The sequence below is a fragment of the Betta splendens genome, chromosome 19 (genome assembly GCF_900634795.4).
Source record: "Betta splendens chromosome 19, fBetSpl5.4, whole genome shotgun sequence".
NCBI lineage: Eukaryota > Metazoa > Chordata > Actinopteri > Anabantiformes > Osphronemidae > Betta > Betta splendens.
Genome location: NC_040898.2, coordinates 12,586,475 through 12,605,986, shown reverse-complemented (window position 1 = coordinate 12,605,986; position 19,512 = coordinate 12,586,475). Strand labels below are relative to the sequence as shown.

Sequence of the window (19,512 nt, the reverse complement as noted above, 5' to 3'; positions counted from 1 at the left end):
TATGGCTCCAAAGTTGCCGTTTGCCGTAGTTGTATGTAGATCCGCAATGTCGGCTGGTAGCGTTCACCAAAATGGAATAATCCATTTTCGTTGAGGGGGGGGGGGACTTATTTAAACCGCTAATAAATTAAAAACATGTACATGTAAATGTATATTTACACTATTTTGTATTATTATACAATATATTATTTTTAAATTTATAGTTTCACGCATTTATGTGGATTGTTAGTTATGTTGGTCAAATATTTAATGTGATGTATCCCCTTCTAAACCGTGTCTGGAGACAGCTGTGTAAACTTCTCGAGGTTGGGGAAATATGTGCAATATTTTGCGTTTCCTTACAGTTGTGTAGATCAAATAAATTCGCCACACGAGCATGATAACACTAAGCGTGTGGTTTATTGCCGTGCCGTCGCAGGTTCAGTTATGATACTGGCTAAAGTGAGACTTTAGCTAAACTGAGCTAGCATGTCTTGCTAATGTAAACAATAACATATGCGGAGACGTTTTACTTCCACGCGTGTGATTCTGACTAAAGTGTGCCGTCATTGCTCCTCACGCGGCGTCCAGTAACCGTAACTCCACAGCTGTTGTTATCAGCACGTTGCATTTAACAGTTCTAGGGTGTAGTTTGGCGTCCAGTGCCTTCACACCCTCAGTCTTTGACATATTCCACCCTGATCTGTCTTCTTGTTAATCCTTCGTAAACATATTTTAAGACACTGTGAATTATCAAGATGCATGTACTGCTTCTCAAAGAGCCAAGAGATGAGGAGTCTGGACCTGATCCTTACGTTAAGGTACAGTCATTATAAGCTAGTATCCCATTGTAGTTCTTCTATAACAGTAGTGTTTATAGATTATTTTATATTTCCAGGAGCTGGCGTCGTACGGCCATAAAGCAACCCTAATTCCCGTGCTGTCTTTCAAATTTGTCTCTTTAAACACCTTGTCAGATAAGGTAAAATATGCGATTACTATATATGTACAATTTTATGTAAAATTATGTTTAATGTTTTGAATTTTTAAGTATTAATGCCCCTTTTTATAAGCTTTTCCAAGCAGACTATTACGGTGGTCTTATATTCACTAGTCCGAGGGCAGTGGAAGCTGTGGTGAAGAGCTTGGAAGCAGATGAAAGAAAGGAAGGTGGGAAGATGCAGAGGACTCAATTTTAGTTGCTGATTGAATATTTTATTAAGTGCCTAATTGTTAATTTAGAGTGGGACCAATCAATGAGAGACAAGTGGAATACCAAATCAATCTACGTGGTTGGAAAGGCCACCGCTGCATTAGGTGAGTTATTATCACACCTCAGAGTGTAAATCTCAGTTTTGTACCTTTGTGCTTGGCGGTTCCTCCAGACATTTGCCACATCTGTGCCAATTGTAGCAAAGTGTGGCAGGCACCTGGTGCTCAAAGACACGTGTGAAGTCATTTGGAAATAGCCTGACAGTTTACTGTGACTGACAGTGAATGTGTTTGCACTTTGGATCACAAGCAGGTTAATCCAGCACCCTCGTGTGTGCTTCACCTCGGTTTTTAGACAGCATCAATATTTGAATCTCTGTTGCCATTTGTGTAATTATTAAATAATGTGAACAAAAGATTCAGTATGTTCAATATATGTAATAATCTGTTTTCTCTGTAATTCTCTGTCTTTTTCAGTCAAGAGTCTGGGACTGAAAACTTTGGGCGAGGACACTGGGACGGCAGAAATACTTTCACGCGTTATCATTGAACGTACGATATAATTAGAATTTTACACTTCTACATTTTAAACCATTTATATTAATAGAAATCTGTTCTGTTAATTAATATGACCTTATACTTAATACTCACTGTAGGTGAGGACAAAAAAATGTCGCCACTTCTTTTCCCCTGTGGCTCACTCAAAAGAGAAGTCTTGCCCACGGCTTTGAGGGACAATGGTAGGCATTTCCCCCTGTTTTGACTTCTGATTATAAGAGCCCCACTGGGGTTAAGCTAATTATAAAATAGTAATTGCAGTACTTTAGTCATGAGTAGGTCTGTTGCTTTGTTTCCAGGAGTCCCCTTGGAGACCATGACTGTCTATCAAACAGCTGAACATCCAGATCTTAAGAAAAATCTCAAGAACTATTTCACAGAGCAGGTAAGCACTTCTACAGCTGTCAGAGCCTTTAACGCACACACAACAGAAACTAACTTTTTATACATCTGTCCAGGGAACTCCAGCCAGCATAGCTTTCTTCAGCCCTTCAGGAGTCAGGTTTTGCCTTGAAGTGATACAGAGGTTGTCAGGTAAACAGCTGATGCAAATAAAGGTACAGCCTGCTCACAGCCAAGCATTAAATTACACTTACAGATATTTAGAGCCACTAATAATCATCACCTCTTTGCTTCAGTTTGCTGCTATAGGACCTACTACACGAGACGCCATGGCAGCAGAAGGCCTGGGTGTCAGCTGCACTGCAGAGAAGCCTACGGGCGAACATTTGGCTGCAGCAATAGCCAAAGCTTTGCAAGAACCATCCACAGGACACAGTGCTTGATTCCAGCCACTTTAGCAGATGTTTGTGAATTTAGAATCAAGATGTTTGTTAATTTCTGCTCATTTTGCCAGCAAAGACAAGTGAATGTCTACAGGTTTGTCTGCACTGTGTGTTTTACAGTATTTATGTCAAAATGTTTTTTTTTAAATAAATTTCAGCAAACGTAATCATGTGGAAGCTTTGTTCAGTTCGTTGTAAAACACAAGTGTGTGTTTGTTATTCAGACCAGGTGCTGGCAGTGGTCGTCCCCAGTCTTTACCTCTTATTGTCCACATGAAAGGGAAGGTTTTAACTTTTAACGTGTCAACAGCAGCTTCTTGAAAACCAGTGAAGCGTGTATAACACATCCATACATTCAAGTCGTCAGTCCAGTGAGTTTTACTTTTCACACGAGGGTGAGTAACCTTCAGAGAGCTGCACCTTGACACAGGGGCGTGGACAAACCCAACATATAAAGCTCTGTGACTTCTTACCTGCCATTATTTCACTTGCCTAAAATCCCAAGAGGGACCCGCTGCCACGATGCTGACTTCCATCCAGCTGATTGTTTTGCTTTTTTCGACGAGCATTGGCTCAGCTGGTGCAGAGAAACTTTTTCACAATCGAGACCACTCTGATGTTCAGAATTTTCATCAAGCTAAGGTCATATCAGACGAGTTTACGGCAGAGGTAACGTAAGCTTTCACATCTCATTATATATTTCACAAAACACAACCCAGAGTAACATATCTTATCTTTTTATAGTTGTTTCTCTCTAGATATGGATTCATTAAGGGTGTGCACTGGGAGGAGGTCCAGTCTGAAGAGGCCGTCATGTCTTTCAATGAAGACTTCCTGAGTGACTTTACTGGACCCCTGATCCAGGAAGGCATCTCCGTACCTCATTCAAGGGGCACCGGAGATCGAGCTGGTGACAAACCGAGAGCGAACAAAGCGTTTATTTCAGCACTTAAAGAGTTTCAGAAGCTGTCGGGGCTGGTTGTCACTGGTGTGTTTGACGAAGCCACCAAGGAGGCGATGAACAAACCGAGGTGTGGGGTCCCTGACACAGAGAGGGACCCTGGAAACAGTAGTGCATCTGATATTGAAACCACCTTTAATGAGACCCACGTTAACAATGGGGTGTCCTTTAGTCCTGCAAACGCCTCTGAGGATGGTTTGTTCAATGCAAGTGACACAGAGAGGCCTCTGGCAAACATTTTTAATGACACTAATATGAACGACACACATGATGTGAATGGGTTTGGTTCCGTTTCAAATAACGCTTCGATGACCAGCTCCAATGAGAGTCAAACGGTGAACGGCAGCGTGAACGTGCCTCACAGTGGAGCAGCACGCCGCGGGAAACGCCACATCGCTGCTCTCGTCTCCAGACGCAGGACTAAGAGAGACGCGGGTGAAACGGGCTACATGGCTTTTTCTAAGAAAGTGTTGAGGTGGAGGCTGATAGGAGAAGGCTACAGCAGCCAGCTGTCCATAGAAGACCAGAGGTACATCCTCAGAATGGCCTTTAGGATGTGGAGTGAAGTGTCTCCACTGGAGTTTGTGGAGGACACGCGTTCCCCGCTGGAGGATGTTGATATCAGGTTGGGATTTGGCACAGGTGGGTGTGACCTAATACACAAGAAACTCAGCAACATGTGCTATTTTAGCCTATTTAAAATTACCCTTGACCCAAATCTGCACAGGGAGGCATCTCGGATGCAACCAGAGGTTTGACGGCACTGGTCAGGAGTTTGCCCACGCCTGGGTCCTGGGTGACATACACTTTGATGACGATGAGCATTTCACTGGCCCCAATGCTGGCAGTGGGATCAGCCTTCTCAAAGTAAGCTCACTGCAGCCTTGCTAAAGGAATGTTCAAGCTGTTTTTTATTCTAACGAATGTAGGGTTTTTTTGCGTTTAGGTGGCAGTTCATGAGATTGGCCACGTCTTGGGTCTCCCCCACATCTACAGGCCTGGATCTATCATGCAACCCAGCTATTTGCCGCAGGAGTCAGGCTTTGAGATGGACTGGATGGACAGGAAGGCCATACAGCACCTATACGGTACGTTGTTACAGCACCATCTGCTGGATACTCTGACTCACAAATCAGAGGCAAATAAGGCTCGGTTCATCTTTTTCTCGTTAAAAAAACAAATTTGTGTGTCTCAGGTGGCTGTAGGGGTCGATTCAGCACCGTGTTTGACTGGATCAAAAAGGAGAAGACGCCCTACGGGGAGGTGATCCGCTTTAACACTTATTTCATGAGAGGCGGCTGGTACTGGTTGTATGAGAACAAAAACAACCGAACGCGCTATGGAGACCCCGTGGCCTTACAGATCGGCTGGCGCGGGATTCCCAAGGACGGGGTGGACGCGTACGTGCACGTGTGGTCCAGAAAAAGAGACGCCATGTACTTCTTCAAAGGTATACAGTATGTAAACATACCAAGATGCAGAGAAGCCAGTTTTCAATGCAACGATGTTGAGACTGTGCTCCCTTTGTGAACAGGTACTCAGTTCTGGAGGTACAACAGTGAGAATGACCAGGTGTTCCACCAGGACCCAGAAGGTCATCAGTATCCAATGTTAATATCCAAAGGTTTTCCAGGAGTATCTGGTCCCATTGACACGGCCTTTTACGATAGGAGGGACTCCCTGATATACTTCTTCAAAAACACTCTCGTAAGAAATGCCTGTAAACATGATGAACAATCCCACAATGAAGCGGTCCATATGGTCTGCAGCGTCTAAGCAGCAGAAGGGCGCGTGTATAATTCAGACTGGGTGTTAGTCTGGGGGATCTGCCCACGTGTAGGCGTAAAGGGCTGCAGTGCTACGGGCCTCATTGTTCAAGCGTTCCTTGGCGTCAGTTTCCTCCGTCTTTGCACAACATAAGGAGAATCAAGGCTCCAGATGAACTCGGGCTACGCGATGGTGTATCAGTGGCTGTGGTCGATTACAGCAACTCATCCCCAGCCTTATGCATTTTGTATTACAGTATGTATTCTGGCCTCAGGTCTCTGTGGGGGGGCCCAATCTTATCTTTGCCCTGGGGCCCTATAAATTTTTCATGCGGCCCTGACTATAATTTATTTTCTAACGATTCGTTCTATGCGTGATTTGAAGCCAAACCCTAGTTTCTAGAACAAGCAGATGCACAATAAGCAAAGCTAACTCATTGTTTCTCAGCATGATTAGGTCACGTATTAATCCAAACAAAGCTGCTACACTTCCTCTGCGATTTGCGTGTTTTAATTGGATTGATTCCTGTGTAATGGGGGAACAATTATCTGTTCAAACAGGTGTACGCATTCGACGTGGAAGCCAACCGTTTGGCAAGAGGCTTCCCCAAAACCATCACGGATGCGTTCCCTCCAGTAGTGAGCGGGGACCATCCAGATGGCAGCGTCGACGCCGCGTACTTCTCCTACACCCACGGCGCTCTCTTCCTCCTGAAGGACACGCGCTTCTGGCAGGTGGTGGGCAGCCGCGATCGCTGGCGCCGGCCCTCGCTGCCGCGCAATGGCCTGCTGCCACACAAGGAGGTGGAGCAGCGCTGGTTCGACATCTGCAACGTCCATCCCACGGCGCTCAGGCTGAGCCGCTGAGGCCGTGGACGTGCAACGAGCCCCTGCTTCTGTTGTATGTACGTGATGCGAGGCGGCGCCCATGCAAACGGTGCGGATGAGACAAAAATAGTTTATTGGCTGATGTGTTATTAATGCAGCCATCAGCTGCCCGTTTCTCACTAAAAGGTGCCAAATGCAAGCTCCCATAAAAACCTGAGCAAAGTGCCTGTATATTATATTTATTATGAGAATGAGAGTGAGTTCTGCTTGATAATGTCACAGAAAAGGAAGCTGTCATATATAATAGCAGATAAATATAAAGGATCCCTGTAGTGTTTTATTCTTTCCGTACTATAATGGTAAAAAGGATACAGCTTTAAACCATAAGCACACATTATGAGGTTAATTTGGAAGAATTATTTGTCAGTAAATGTCTGTGTAGTGATTCATTTCTTTGAATTTGTCCTTCTTCTAAGAGATTGCATTGAGCGTTTACAGTCTGTCAGTCAAAACGAGGCTATTGTATTGTAATTTAGACTGAAATAAATGACTGAACGGGGAATTTGTCTCATTTCTTAATGCTATTCAGTTTTATAATAATCATTAGAACACGGTGTAAAGAAGCAGACATTGATTTTGAAATCAATATGTCACTAGAACACTCTCATTAATTCCACTCATCTTAGGAGATTAAGCTCCCGGTGGTCCCGGCGTAACCAGCGCTGTGCTCCAGGCGCTCCACAGGCCGTATTAATGAGTGAAAGCAGAAATCAATTACAATCAAAAGGACAAAATCACGCCGTATGCGGATCTGCCTGTTCACACATTTACAGCTTTGCTTTCTGTGAAGGCATTAACATGGAACAAATAAAAGGCCTTGACTGAATAAATTGAAATGGGAGTGGGTCATTTGTGGCTTCACAGTTCAGCGCGTTCCTCTTAAAGCACCAAATTCCACATTTAAAGGAATATTATCGCTCTAACACGCTGTAGCTGAACATATTGCAGCTGGTTTAATCCACATTTGTCATGTGTTCGCTGCTGCAGCGAATAGACGTCATGGCGGGAGTTATTGATAGACTAATATTGAATTGTGCGCAGAAGATGCACCGGAGGCGTGTGATCTGATTGTTTATCCCATTACCAGGCGCCATACATCTCCTGCACCCTGGAGTTCTCCACGCACACAAACCTACACGCAGAAGCGCTCCCGCCGCTCCGGTCCCCGGCTGCCGCGCTGCACAGCTCGATGATCCGCCGCCCGAGCGCCGCTCCGCGCACCGCGGGCCTCTCCGGATGCAACTAGTATAAATAAATAAGATCAGTCATGCTGATGGAGCCCGAGCCCGAAGCCCCGGAGAGACACAAAGGCCTGTGTCATGGCACGGGAATCCACGTGAGAGCCACTTCAGACACAGGGAAATGGAATAAAACTCCGGCAGCACATTCGCGCCGTGAAGAAATTCCCCAAACTCAGACAGGATGTGAAGAAAACCTACGGCTCCGTTGCCTCATTTCTGTTTAAAGTGATGCTGAAAACACTGGAATAAATCATCCCGTCTGTCGTTTCGGCTGAGCTGTGTACCCTGCTGTACCCGGGGACCACTCCAACTATCTCCTGCACGCTGAATTAACATGAAGCACGAACACAAGGCAAGTCAGACAGTGAGTAAAGCCTGGATTTAGGTTGTTCTCATTTATTACTCATTAATGTTCACTGAAGCCTCATGTCACAGCTCTGACCTCCGGCCTGTTGTGTCGTCTGCCGTGCATGCGAGTGATGTCGTTTTCTGTTTTCCTGATCACTGATGATCACCTTCACCCGTCTTCACCTGTTTGTTACCGGGTGTTGTTTCCTGTCCCCCTTATATTATTGTAATTCTTTACAATATAACTAGTAAACAGTCAATGTCGCGTTTCTTTATCCAGACAGGGAACAAGCAGCCAGTAGAGGGCAACCTCATCACATAGAAGCGGCTGAGCTGAGATCTGCTCTGTGCTCCTTCACTTTAAATCTTTATTGGGATGTTTCGCATTTTAATTGCCCTAAAGTGATTTTTTGACCTTTTGATTGAATCCAAAGCAGACGGAACGATTACGCAAAATGGATTTTCAAGTATCTTTGCGGCTCACAGAAGGTATTTTGTCGTGTGTGTATTATAGACAGAGGAGCCTTGTGGAAATGCTTCCATTTGAAACGACAGGTCAGTGGACACTCACTATTCGCTGTGTCGCACTCTGTTTCGAATCTGCTGCCGCTGCCAGAGATCCCGCCGTCGAGATGAGACTGGGTAGAGTGGAGGATCAGCATTTCTTCCTATAATAATAGTAAAAGGCGTGGAACCCAGACTTTCCACCGAGAAGCAGATTTGGCTCTGAGTGGCATCGTTAACAAGGCCCCGGCTCGTTTACAGTGGTTCCATAAAAACCAAGCAGCCTCTCACCTCAGCCGGCAGAAACGCACCCATGCATGGATCACACACACACACACACACTTCAGGCCGACGCGTGATCCTCAGCGACTCCTCTCCTGGTTCTCCTGCCTCTGGATAAAGACAGCTTCGCATTAAAACAGGAAACGCCGAGTGATGTCGTCGCCGCAGCTCCTCAATTTCACGTTCGAATCATCACTTCAAAAGCTTTATCATCAAATAGTTTGGAGCGGGGAGCTTCACACTCAGGATCTTTCATGTCGAAGGGAGGTAAATAGGATTTGGGATCCACAAACCCGCGCTTCCATGCAGTCATTACGCCGTGAACAAGAAGAATCTCTCTTTATGCGACCGAAAGTGGCAGTAAAATCGCTTTTTTATAGATGACGGAGCGCGGAGCTCTGACTTTATGCTCTTACTTGGTTACACATGTAAATAGAAGTCTCTACATCAAATCAACAGTACAGTAATTGCATGTCCTCTCCTGGGAATAGTCCATGTATCAAACAGACTCATTTTCACGAGGAATCCGAATCATGCAGGAGTAATTAAGCCTCGTGTAGTCTCATGCATAATGAGGCATTTAGGTATTGACTAAATACCTGATACACAAATAGTGTGGGTGTGAAAGTGGATGTGTTTATCGTACCATGAGCAATCCACTCAGAAAACACAGGCAAGCCACTCATTTGGGCCCGACAGAGGAATGTGTCCCACCCGCTGCAGTCTGAACCTTGACCTCTTGACCCCCGGCCGAGGAGGAGTTTTGGAGACAAAACAAGGGGCTTTCTGGGAACGTCAGAGTGAGTGGCAGCTGCAGGTCAGAGGGGGGGGTTGGGGGGGTTGGGGGGGTCCCACGCTTGGCCACACAGAAGCGACTGCCCGGCCGCCACCTCCACTCGGAGCCTGGGAAAGTGACAGGAAGCGAACGTGCCGTGGCAGCGTTCAAGCGGGCGAAAACACGGGAACCTTTTTGAATTCATCCAGGCTCATTATATAGACGCTATTTACTTTGAGGTTCTGACGTTGTCACCGGCGACCGTACGCTGACAGAAACCCATCGCACCCCATCTCACCTCATCGCTGGCTGTCTGCAGGTCCCCTCCATCCCCCGCTCTCCTCCCACCTCCTTCATACATCCACAGGAACAGATGGGCTTGAACTCGGGGGAGGGGGGGGTCTCGCTCCATGCGGGTGCCGGGCCGCGCGTGCTTCCAGGTTTGACTTTAGCTCCCGAAGCTAATGGTGAGGTGTGGTGGGACGTCCAACGGGACGCAGCCCTCATTGTGATGAGTGATGCCAAAGGTGGGAAGCATCAGCATCTGACTCCAGGATGAGACCATGCTGTCAGTCAGTATCAAATAGAAAGAAATTTCAGTTATTCAGTAATTTCCAGTAGCTTTGCCTCACGTCATAAAACCGTTTTGACGACACGCGCGGATGATGTCATCCCTGAAGCGCTCGTGTATTATTATCACAACAAATAGGACAAAGATAAGTAATTATTTCCCTGGGTTTCTGCAGACGGGCTGCTGTGTTGTCCTTACGTGGTCCCACACAGCCCACACAGAACAGGCCCGGATGCGTGTGACCCTCACCCCACATTCAGTTCACAGAGGGGCCGACGCACGCTCGAATAAAAACATCTGACAAATAAATATCATCATTTGTATCATTTGTGTTGGCGCGTCGAATCCTAATCTCTGCGAGCAGTTTTCGCACGCGTCCCGGTGTCACGTGCTCGGGGGAACAAACAGCAGGATGGTTGTTTTGCAGCGCCACAGCTGAAACCCATTTGAAAATAGACCTCAGAGTTGTTCTCCTGCGAACGTCTGCCATTATTCATGAACGTCAGCGGAGGAATGTATTTCATATGTCAGCGTCAAAGAGATTATATTATGTTACAACCTCTGGCTGGTTCTGCCGAGGGTTTTTTTTTTAAAGGTACCAAATAGCGCATCAGTAAAATAAATATTGCATGCTTTTCACCTTGAAGGATGTGGTGTGTATTCTAACCTGTGCTCCAGGAAGCGTTGTGTGTCAACCATGAGAGAATTATGTCTTCAGAGGAGAAGCTCTCTCCTCCTTAATGTTCATGCATTACATTTTGGAATCCTCAATAGGCAGGAGTCTTGCTGCGAGCTGGGGTTCTGGGTTTGGCTCGCTCCCATGTAGGTCACACCTTATTACAGCAAATCTAAAAGTTCTTGCCATGACTCCCTGTTTAGAAAATGGGAAGGAGGTCCCCCGAGTGCATGTGTGTCACGGATTTAAACGCCACCACTTCACCTCCTTTCCGGAGTGTTTTGTTTGATCTAAATGAGAATTCGGAGAAAGTGGAACGGCTCGTGAGGCAGCACTGAGAAATCGGGAATGACGTTGCCACCTCGTAGCCCTGAAATCTGCAGAGTAGTTGTGCCAGTCCCTTTGTTTAGAGATTAGTGTTGCGTCAGTCACATTCTTTGTGCGAGGGACACTCGCCAAACGGCATGGTGAAATCTAGCTACATCAAAAACAGCCTTTCTGAAGTGGAGGAAAATAGAGGAGCTGCTTTTGGAGGGAATCATAAATTTATCTGACATGCATGGGCTCCCGCTGTTCGCAGCTATTGATATTGTGCCAGTCAAAGCTTGCCATTTGTGGCATCATCAGCCCCTGTGTTTCAACTTTGAACGTACGTGGGTTGTGCGGCGCCACACTTTCGTTTTATTTTCAACCCTCGCTCCTGCTGGCTTTTCTTTGGGCCGCGACACATTTCTGAGGGGCTTTGCATCCCCTGGCCCGATAATTCCTTCAATTATTCAGCGGCTGCTTGGCGTATGGCCACGAGTGGAGCAGATCTGTGGGCGCACGACCTCTTCCTTCCACTTCCTGTAGCATTTCCCACGTAACCCGGTCCAACCTGTGCTCTAGGAGGTCCCAGGTCCTGTCTGATCACGCAGCACGCGTCGCTTTGCTGGATGCGTGGCGGCTCGACGGCGGCGCCACCATCCAGGTCTCGCTCCTGCGTTGATTTTAATCTCCTCGGCAACAGACTCCTGACGCAGCTGGTTCAGGGGAAGGTCAAGGACGAGCTACACGGCCGCCCTCCTCCCACAACAAAGCGTGAGTAGAAAGAAACTGTCATTAGCTGGGAGCTAACTCACCTGCCCTTGGGGGGGGGGGGGTCAAGTGGGATACTTTTACTTTATCAGAATGGGCGCTTTTTCTTTTGTTAATGCAGTCAGATCTTTTGGTGGCTGAGTTTTGTTTCGGACTAAAGGTCAGCCTTTGAAATCCAAGCACTTCACCTATAAATAAAAGTCCAAAACCACTGGAAATTAATACGATGTCTTTTCAATTGCAATTGAAGATGAAGCTATGCCACAGTGCACTTCAGTCTCTTGTCTTTGATGTGGGAGGCAGAAAAGGCTGTGCACCTGTGGGGAGCATGAGAGGGCGACGGTGTGAAGGGGTGGGGGAGGCGGTGGGGGGGTCGGCCTGCTGGGGGGGGGCGCCGCAGGCACGTCAGCCACCGCCAACTGTACTCCAGCGCCTCGGCCGCTCGCTGCCAGACTCTGCTCCCCCGGATAAACAAACGCTAGACAAATTCCTCTTTGTTAAACCTGTGTCGGCCGCCGCATAATAACGAGGGCTGGTGCTGCCAGAGCGCGTGTCCAGCCAGTAATGATCCTCCTGTCTGCGAGGACAATGAGGAGAGGACGCATTCATGGAGACGGAGCCCTCCGCACCGTCTTGGCTTTGGCGCTAATGCGCACTCCACTCGCTCCACACAATCATCTTTAAACGCATTCGGAGCGGATCTGGGCCGCGGCCCAGGGCGTCATTCTTACCATTCTTCATGTTTTGGCCGTGAGTTATCCTTCAGCTGACTCTGATATCGCAACACTGGCCGTTTTGAATCGTGGGCTCCGACTCAGAGGCAGATTGTTAAAAATAAATCGCAATGAAAACACAATGTCTTGTGTCACTCAGGCCTCGTAGAAACAATGATACAACATTAAGCTGAGCTTCTTTAAAATCCTCCTATTAGTAAAAAAACACACTTCTTATTCTCAGTGGACCCTACCTAATTATGCATGGAGGATGTCTGAGGGATGGGGGGGGGTGTTAAGCTGGCGAGCGGTAGACTGTGTGACTGGAGCATCCACCTGGCTGCTGGATCGCGTCATCACGATGGGATCACAAGGCTCCCAAGGTAAAGAGGAGAGGGCGGCACGGCAGACTAAACAGGAGGATGTGGATGTGACATGTATTTACCTTAAAGTGTTGAAGGGTGGGGGGGATGCATTTTACTTTCTAGAGGGCAAACCTCTTCAAAGAGGTCGTATTCGATTAAACAAGCAAGATGGATGGTGCCTTTCGCCTGGTCGATGTGTAATGGGACTGTGAAGACACATCTTTTGCGGTTACTTAGCAGCTGAGCCTCTGATCGTTGTTCCTAGAGAAGGAAACGCGATCTGGACCAAAGGGTTTAATGTTCCAGGCTCCGTGTAGACGCTGCGTCTTCTCTGTGTTTGTTCATTTAAGTCGTCAACATGTACGTCGGTGAGTTTGTTTTTCAACTTTCATATAAATAAACTGAATAATAGAATAAACTACAGCATTTTCTTCAAACTCAGTGAACAACGCTATAAAGTAACAAAATGGAAAAACTTAGTGTAACACCAGAAGGTGGTACTTGGCCTACTTCACTTTCTACCTCTGGGATTGTACATTAGCATTCTCCTTCTGGAGCCGAGCAGCGAGCACTGTATGCTATGGAACGTATATGTATAATTGATAAGCAAAATGCAGAAACAGCAGAATCTGAATCTTGACAAGCTACACAGATTTATCTTTACATTGTGAGAGGTGCTCCTCTTGACTCTCCTCCATGACGTCGCCTGGGGCAGTCTTTACTTCCGGTGATGTCACCTGGCGGCTCATGGCTCAACTTCTCTAGGAGAAAACGTGGAAGGAATGTATATTTATACATATTTGATCTTAGTTGGCCTCATGCTGCTGCCGCTTCCCTCAATGGCAGACGCTCTGATTTAGTTTATTATTGCTGAATCTCACTCCAGTAATGAAGTTGGGACTGTTATGTTTCTCTCATTACCTTTTCATTAAAGATATGACTAGAAAATGAGGTTGCCATGGCGATGGCTCCATGAAGTCTCCAAGCTGTATGTGGAGCCGCATTGTTTACTCTTTTGCCAAGACCGCGCTTTAATAGGAAACGGAGACTTTTTTCCCTGCCTGCGTCTTCGCATTGTGTCCTTTCTTCCACGGATCAAACAATGACCCGACGCAGGCGGAACCCTCCTCACCGGCGCCGTTTGTTAGCGCTGAGAGGTTTCATTAGCTCGCCGGTGGCTGGCGAAGCGGCCGACGGCCCTGTCTGTGGGGTGAGAGTGATTCACAGGCGACGGAGCAGCGATTTGAGCAGAGGGGATCAAAGACGGGTGGATGACGGTGGATGAGCGAACCTCCAGCACGTCTCCGCACGTGCAGCCCAGAGTCACAACCTCCTCTCCTCATTCATCAGCAGGATTTTCCAAACCATTAGCCCTGTCACTGCGTCCTGTACTTTCCGTGTCTGCTGGACGGCTTCACCCTCAGCGCTGTCGATCGCTCCGCGGGGGGTCGCTTAAGCCCACGCAGCCTTTAATTGTTTCTGCCACTGTTAAAACCATACTTTACATGTTTTGCGTCTTCAGTGGCTCCACTACAACATGATCCCCGGCTTGAAGTTTGATCGGACATGCACCTAAAAATATTGTTGCATTTGCATCTTAAAGTGCATAAAAGGATTTGCTGTGCAAATATCTGTTGTTATTATATTTACAGTAATCAGCTTCCTTTTAATTATAGTACGACCATAACTGTGCAGAGCTAACATTTAAAGTGGTTCTGTGTCAATATTTGCGCAGAGCTTAAAGTAATATGCCGTGGCTTTCATAGTGCAAACACAATAAAAAGATGCCAAGGGTACATCTGCGAAGGAGTGCTCTTCACAGTTTAACGCAGACGCCATCTGTACACGTGAGAAGCGTCGCGCTAATGCCAGCCAGGAAATCAAATGGGGAAGTAGGCAGATGCACTGTCATCCAGAGAAATGAGATATCTCAACCGTGATGGAAGATGATATATGTATTTTTAATATTCTTTGTAAAATGAAGAATGCGGGAAGCGCTTACAGTCCTCTGCTGCCGGAGGACGGGGATTAAATTCAGTCTCTCACGACACAATTATTTCAAATGAGCCGATATTTGTTTGAAACAACACTTTCTCTCAGAAGACGACGTTTGTAAATGACACTAATGCATTTGATCAGCGTGTTGACAAAGGTCGCAGAACGTGGTTACGAGGGCCTCATAAAAGCAGCCAAGCAAAACTTCAATACTTTCCTAAACGCCCCTTGGTTCCGCGCGCCCTATCGCCGCCGCCGCGCGTTTTGAAGGTCTTTAATTTGCATCCTAATGCCGTGCCCTTGTTCAATTTCATTTACAATGCAGATGCGGGCGCGATATGCGTGATGGAGGTGCATCACCGAGAAAGGAAGGGGAAGAGGCGAGCACAACAAACGGAGTCGTTTCACTTTTATACGCAGCCAGATGATAAAACATCCATATTAAATAAAAAGCCATTCGGCATCAGCGCGTGCATTATTGAAAAATACACGTGGAGACGTGAAACAATCATTTCCAGGGACATTCTAAATGCATCGACGGCGTGATTAAGCTGCCCCCTTGTTTTATGATTTGTTTACGTGCTATTTGCTTCATGTCTGCATGTTTACTTAACAGCAATTTATGCACGCGCGGTCGACATTAGTGCACGAAGACAAACAGCGCCGCACATTTAGGGAAGTGGCAAAGCTGTTCCCAGAGCTGGCGGAAACACGGTGGAAATGACAATGGTGTCACCAGAAACAGATTGGATTTGGGCTCAGGACACTTTGGGCCGTTTTTTTTTTCCAGGGAGGGGTGTAAAAAGTAGGTTGCAGTGCTGGGGGTGTCTGTGCCCAGCCCCCAGGGCTATGACACGATATGTGGGGCACACACACACACGCACACACTTCTTTTCTCTCTCCCTCATTATATCTTCAATTATCAAGTCAGTAGAGAAACTCATTATTTTTGGAAGTCGGTGCCCGGTGTTCTTTCTGACTCGACACGAGACGGGAACCGACAAAGTCCATTTGTGGAGATTTGAATCTCTTAATGCCATTAACGCATTGTGGGAGTAATCATCTTAAAATTGCACGGAGGAAATGTGATTGATATATTTTCACTTTTCAGCCCCTGGAATTAACGGCACAAAATGATCTTTTCCTGATCCGTTGCACAATGCGTCATTAAAGAGCAATAGTAATTACCGGCGGGTTCCTTCGCTGGGCCTGTTTGACGGCGGGGCTCGACCGGGCTGAGCCGCGTGTGACCCACCGCAGGGACCGGGTCTGATTTCATTACGGGCCCAGTTTGACTGGCTTAGCCTCCATGTGTACCATGAGCACCTTTACCCTTGGGTGTCTTGAGTTAATTACTTCAGCACATGATGCTCCCTGATGATCGCGGAGCGTTCCAAATGAAGATGCCTGGATGAGCCGCTATAAGGAACCAGCTTTGGACAAATCAGAGCATTCACTTTTGAACTAAACCCTCTTAGAATCACTAGGACTTCACCGCCTTCTCCCTGACCCTAAGCCGGGAAGGCATCGTTACCACACTGGTTCTGCAGCCCAGGTGGTGCTCCCTGCTCTTAAAGTGTGTTTTAAGTGCCTCGCTCGGCGCCCTCCTGCACTTAGCGAGGTTAAGTTCACATTGTCTCACTGTCACAGCCTCCGTTTACGAGCCGCGTCATGGTGATTGGGTGCATCTAAGGTGGCGGGTTTGCAGCTGACTACACGTGTGGGCTGGCGGTCGGGGGGAAAACTTGAGACAATGCTCCACTTGGTGAGCACACAGTGTGCAGAAGCCCTCCCACACAGTCTTTGTTAAGCCTTCTCTCTGGAGCTGGCACTTCAGCCTCCCAGAGCCCATTGACTCCCACTGGAAGCTCTCCACAGTGTTTCCTGGGTGAGATGTATGGGGGTCTCTTTAATACGCTAACATGCATATCCATCCCTTTCACACAAGCCCCCCCCTCGCACAAAACTGCAGCCAATACAATTTAATCCCATTTGGTAGGCAACTTAAATTCATCCAATTTCACAGATTAGGAGTTGTGGCCTCACTGTAGCATGCAGCTTGGTTACACTGCTGACACAGAGGAGAACTTACTATATGATGCATAATATTTAATCTGACCTCTCTCATGAATCCGTGCCGTGATTTCCATGAATCTATTTTCTATAAGCCAAGTTTATTATATTCCAAAGACCTTGCTGCACATACAGTAGTTTAGTTACTATAACAACCCTACATCATAATGAGCTGCAGATCCTATATAATTAAAGTGCATGCATGCACACAGTGAGAAATACATGTAAAGGCCCTAGGTAGTTGTTTTTAATTACAAAGCGACAACTTTATTAAAGCTTCTTTGATCAAATCAAGATTAATGAGTATGTGGAGATGATTGGTGAGATTAACGGCCTTAAGGCTTTAGTTTTCCATCTGACTTTAATTCCTGACATACTGTAAATACAAGCAGGGGTGTTTGCATGTGATTCATTGATGCAGTGTTTATGGGAGGCAGCGTCTTTTTTGCAGTTTATAATATGTGAAGTTCTTCCCAGCAAACTTTTTTTATGGATTCCTGCAGAGAGCAAGGTGAACATCAACAGTAGCTTGATGCGCTGTGCAGTTTTTAAGGGTTTGTTTGCTCAGTGGGGAATGAGGGATGCAGCCATCGTTTCAAAAACACAACACAAACAGATGCGCCAGGTAGGAGGATGAGAGAAATAATAATAATTTAGAAAAAAAAACAACAAAAGCTCAACCTCTGACAACAGGGATCGCTCTGTCTTACGAAAACCAACGCTGATGGTTTTAATTTACCGACTGCATTAGTCGGCTCCTCTCCAACCAAGCTTGGTGTTGTCTCGTTGGCAGCGGGAAAAGTTATTAATGGTGCAATAACAGGAGGCAAGCCTGGGCACGAATATTCTATTCTCTCTCAGATTGTGTAATGATTTTCCACGAAAAGGAGAGCGGGCTGCAATTTTTCACCGCGGGTTTTTTTCAGCGCGACAAAGGGAGGAAGAAGAAGTGCCCTTTGGGTTAATTGACTTACTGTATGTTCTTACTGCCATGTAGGCGTAAAAATGCCTTACTATAGCACCAATACACACCTGTGTGTGTGTGTGTGTGTGTGTGTGTGTGTGTGTGTGTGTGTGTGTGTGTGTGTGTGTGTGTGTGTGTGTGTGTGTGTGTGTGTGTGTACAGTAATGTTGATAGGACATTTATAATTTAAAGGCAACTTTAATGTCCCCTATTACATATTCATTTTTTCGTCTGGCTGCATATTTATAAGCCAGTGTTTTAGCAGACGGATGCATGAAGTCAAGGGCCCATTCTTAAATTCCGACTTGAGATTTCGACAGCCTCCTGCGGGGGAACTTTCCTGTTGGCGGTTCTCCTCAGCCGCTGCAGGTTATGCTTTTAATCGCCATCACCAGCCAGCATGGGTGATTTGTGTGGGGCAGTAAACTGCATGGACGGTTGTGTTACCAGCCTCCACGTTCCCCCGTTTCCTCCTCTTTTTTTTCTCCCGTGGAGAATAAATTTGCCTTGACTGCGGTGTGAAAAACAGCTTTAAATGGATCTAAATGCACACATTATCAAAGGTTAACAATCCCCAAATTCTGCACATCTGATGCAGCTGAGTATGAATCGATACACATCCAATTGCACTCTCTCTCTTCTTCGCTATTGATTCCATGCATGAGCCTGCAGAGTTATCAGAACACAAATTGCACAGACTTGAATTTGACAAAGCAATCCCTTTATGAGGAGCGCTCCATTGATTTGTGAGCGGTGGCTCAGCGTGGCCCCTTGCATGGAGGAGGAGAGACACCCAGCGCCGCTCGCTGTGACTCCTTCATAAGTACGGCGTTCCTGCCGCCTCCCCCACCTGCCTCCCCCGCCTGCCTCCCCCGCCTGCCCCCCCCCCACAGCCGCCTCCCCTAGCCCGCCTGCCTCCCCCACCTGCCTCCCCCGTCTGCCTCCCCCGCCTGCCTCCCCCAGCTGAGGCCTGTTGGGAATTGCCCTCGGTTGCGACTCCTCCAGGGGATGTGACGTGTCAGCGGAATCCGTCCCGCGGCGTGAGGCTTGACACTGCGGTGACAGCGCAGCGATATTTCCCCGCTTGTTTCAGGACAAATTACCAGCAGCACGACATCAGAGGCCTCGCTGTGCACCGAGACATGCTCAGCCTTTCTCTAGTCTGTGCACCGGGCAAAGGGACCGTGTCATTGTTACGGTGCATGAATTTCAAATCTACTTGATGCCGTGTTCCTTTCACATACTGCTACACACTCGGCCCTTCTAGTCTCTATTTACCATATACTTTAATCAATTGATTTATATTTGAGGTTGAAACAGCTGCAAACGACTTGGAGTCTCAATAGGTTTCTGTATAAACACATGTTTATCCCAAAGCCCTTTCCATTAGGCAACCCTCACGGAAGACAGAGAGGAGCGTCTAATATTATATGACGCGGTGCGTCTGCAAGGCCGGCGAGGCCGTTCACCTGCAGGTGGAGAGTTTATCCAGAGCTTCAAGGAACAGAACAGACGCACAGCACGCGCCTCGTTTCCTGTCCTGCACGAAAGGTGGCAATCTGAGGCAAGGAGTGAGGCAGGGACCGCCTTGACCCCCCCCCCCATCACAGGGACACAAACAGCGCTCCACCCATCAAACAGAGGGATTTGCTCGGTTGGATCGGCTGTTAATCAAAGCAGCGCAGAAGTTGCTTCATTCCAAAGGGGGAAGAGAAGGACGAACAGGACATTCTGCTTTTCCCGGTTAATGTAGTTAACAGATTAGTGCACAATGAGATA

At 47.0% G+C, this 19,512-nt stretch overlaps 2 protein-coding genes across 3 annotated transcripts; both read left to right on the top strand.

Annotated features, from left to right (window-relative positions):
* Positions 1-252: 252 nt before the first annotated feature.
* uros (uroporphyrinogen III synthase) lies at positions 253-2,729 on the top strand. 2 transcript variants are annotated; one of them, XM_029135322.3, is made up of 9 exons: positions 253-800; positions 878-961; positions 1,053-1,149; positions 1,222-1,296; positions 1,669-1,743; positions 1,848-1,931; positions 2,049-2,134; positions 2,208-2,283; positions 2,388-2,729. In XM_029135322.3, the coding sequence occupies exons 1-9, from the start codon at positions 738-740 to the stop codon at positions 2,699-2,701; spliced, it is 954 nt and encodes a 317-aa protein (XP_028991155.1). In that variant the 5' UTR covers positions 253-737; the 3' UTR covers positions 2,702-2,729. The 2 variants fall into 2 exon arrangements, with proteins under 2 accessions (XP_028991155.1, XP_028991156.1); XM_029135323.3 differs by having other exon boundaries at positions 257-800; positions 2,208-2,306; positions 2,388-2,701.
* On the top strand, positions 2,715-6,869 carry mmp21 (matrix metallopeptidase 21). Its single transcript, XM_029135321.3, has 7 exons — positions 2,715-3,203; positions 3,279-4,137; positions 4,223-4,362; positions 4,442-4,583; positions 4,691-4,945; positions 5,030-5,202; positions 5,823-6,869. The coding sequence occupies exons 1-7, from the start codon at positions 3,057-3,059 to the stop codon at positions 6,126-6,128; spliced, it is 2,022 nt and encodes a 673-aa protein (XP_028991154.1). The 5' UTR covers positions 2,715-3,056; the 3' UTR covers positions 6,129-6,869.
* Positions 6,870-19,512: the final 12,643 nt, after the last annotated feature.

Bases quoted from the DNA above. Each gene is read 5' to 3' on its own strand.
- uros (XM_029135322.3), top strand. From the start codon at position 738: ATGCATGTACTGCTTCTCAAAGAGCCAAGAGATGAGGAGTCTGGACCT. The intron at 801-877 runs GTACAGTCATTA...TTATATTTCCAG, and splicing joins GACCTGATCCTTACGTTAAG to GAGCTGGCGTCGTACGGCCA. The intron at 1,150-1,221 runs GTGGGAAGATGC...TTGTTAATTTAG, and splicing joins AGCAGATGAAAGAAAGGAAG to AGTGGGACCAATCAATGAGA.
- mmp21 (XM_029135321.3), top strand. From the start codon at position 3,057: ATGCTGACTTCCATCCAGCTGATTGTTTTGCTTTTTTCGACGAGCATT. The intron at 4,138-4,222 runs GTGGGTGTGACC...AAATCTGCACAG, and splicing joins CAGGTTGGGATTTGGCACAG to GGAGGCATCTCGGATGCAAC. The intron at 4,363-4,441 runs GTAAGCTCACTG...TTTTGCGTTTAG, and splicing joins GTGGGATCAGCCTTCTCAAA to GTGGCAGTTCATGAGATTGG.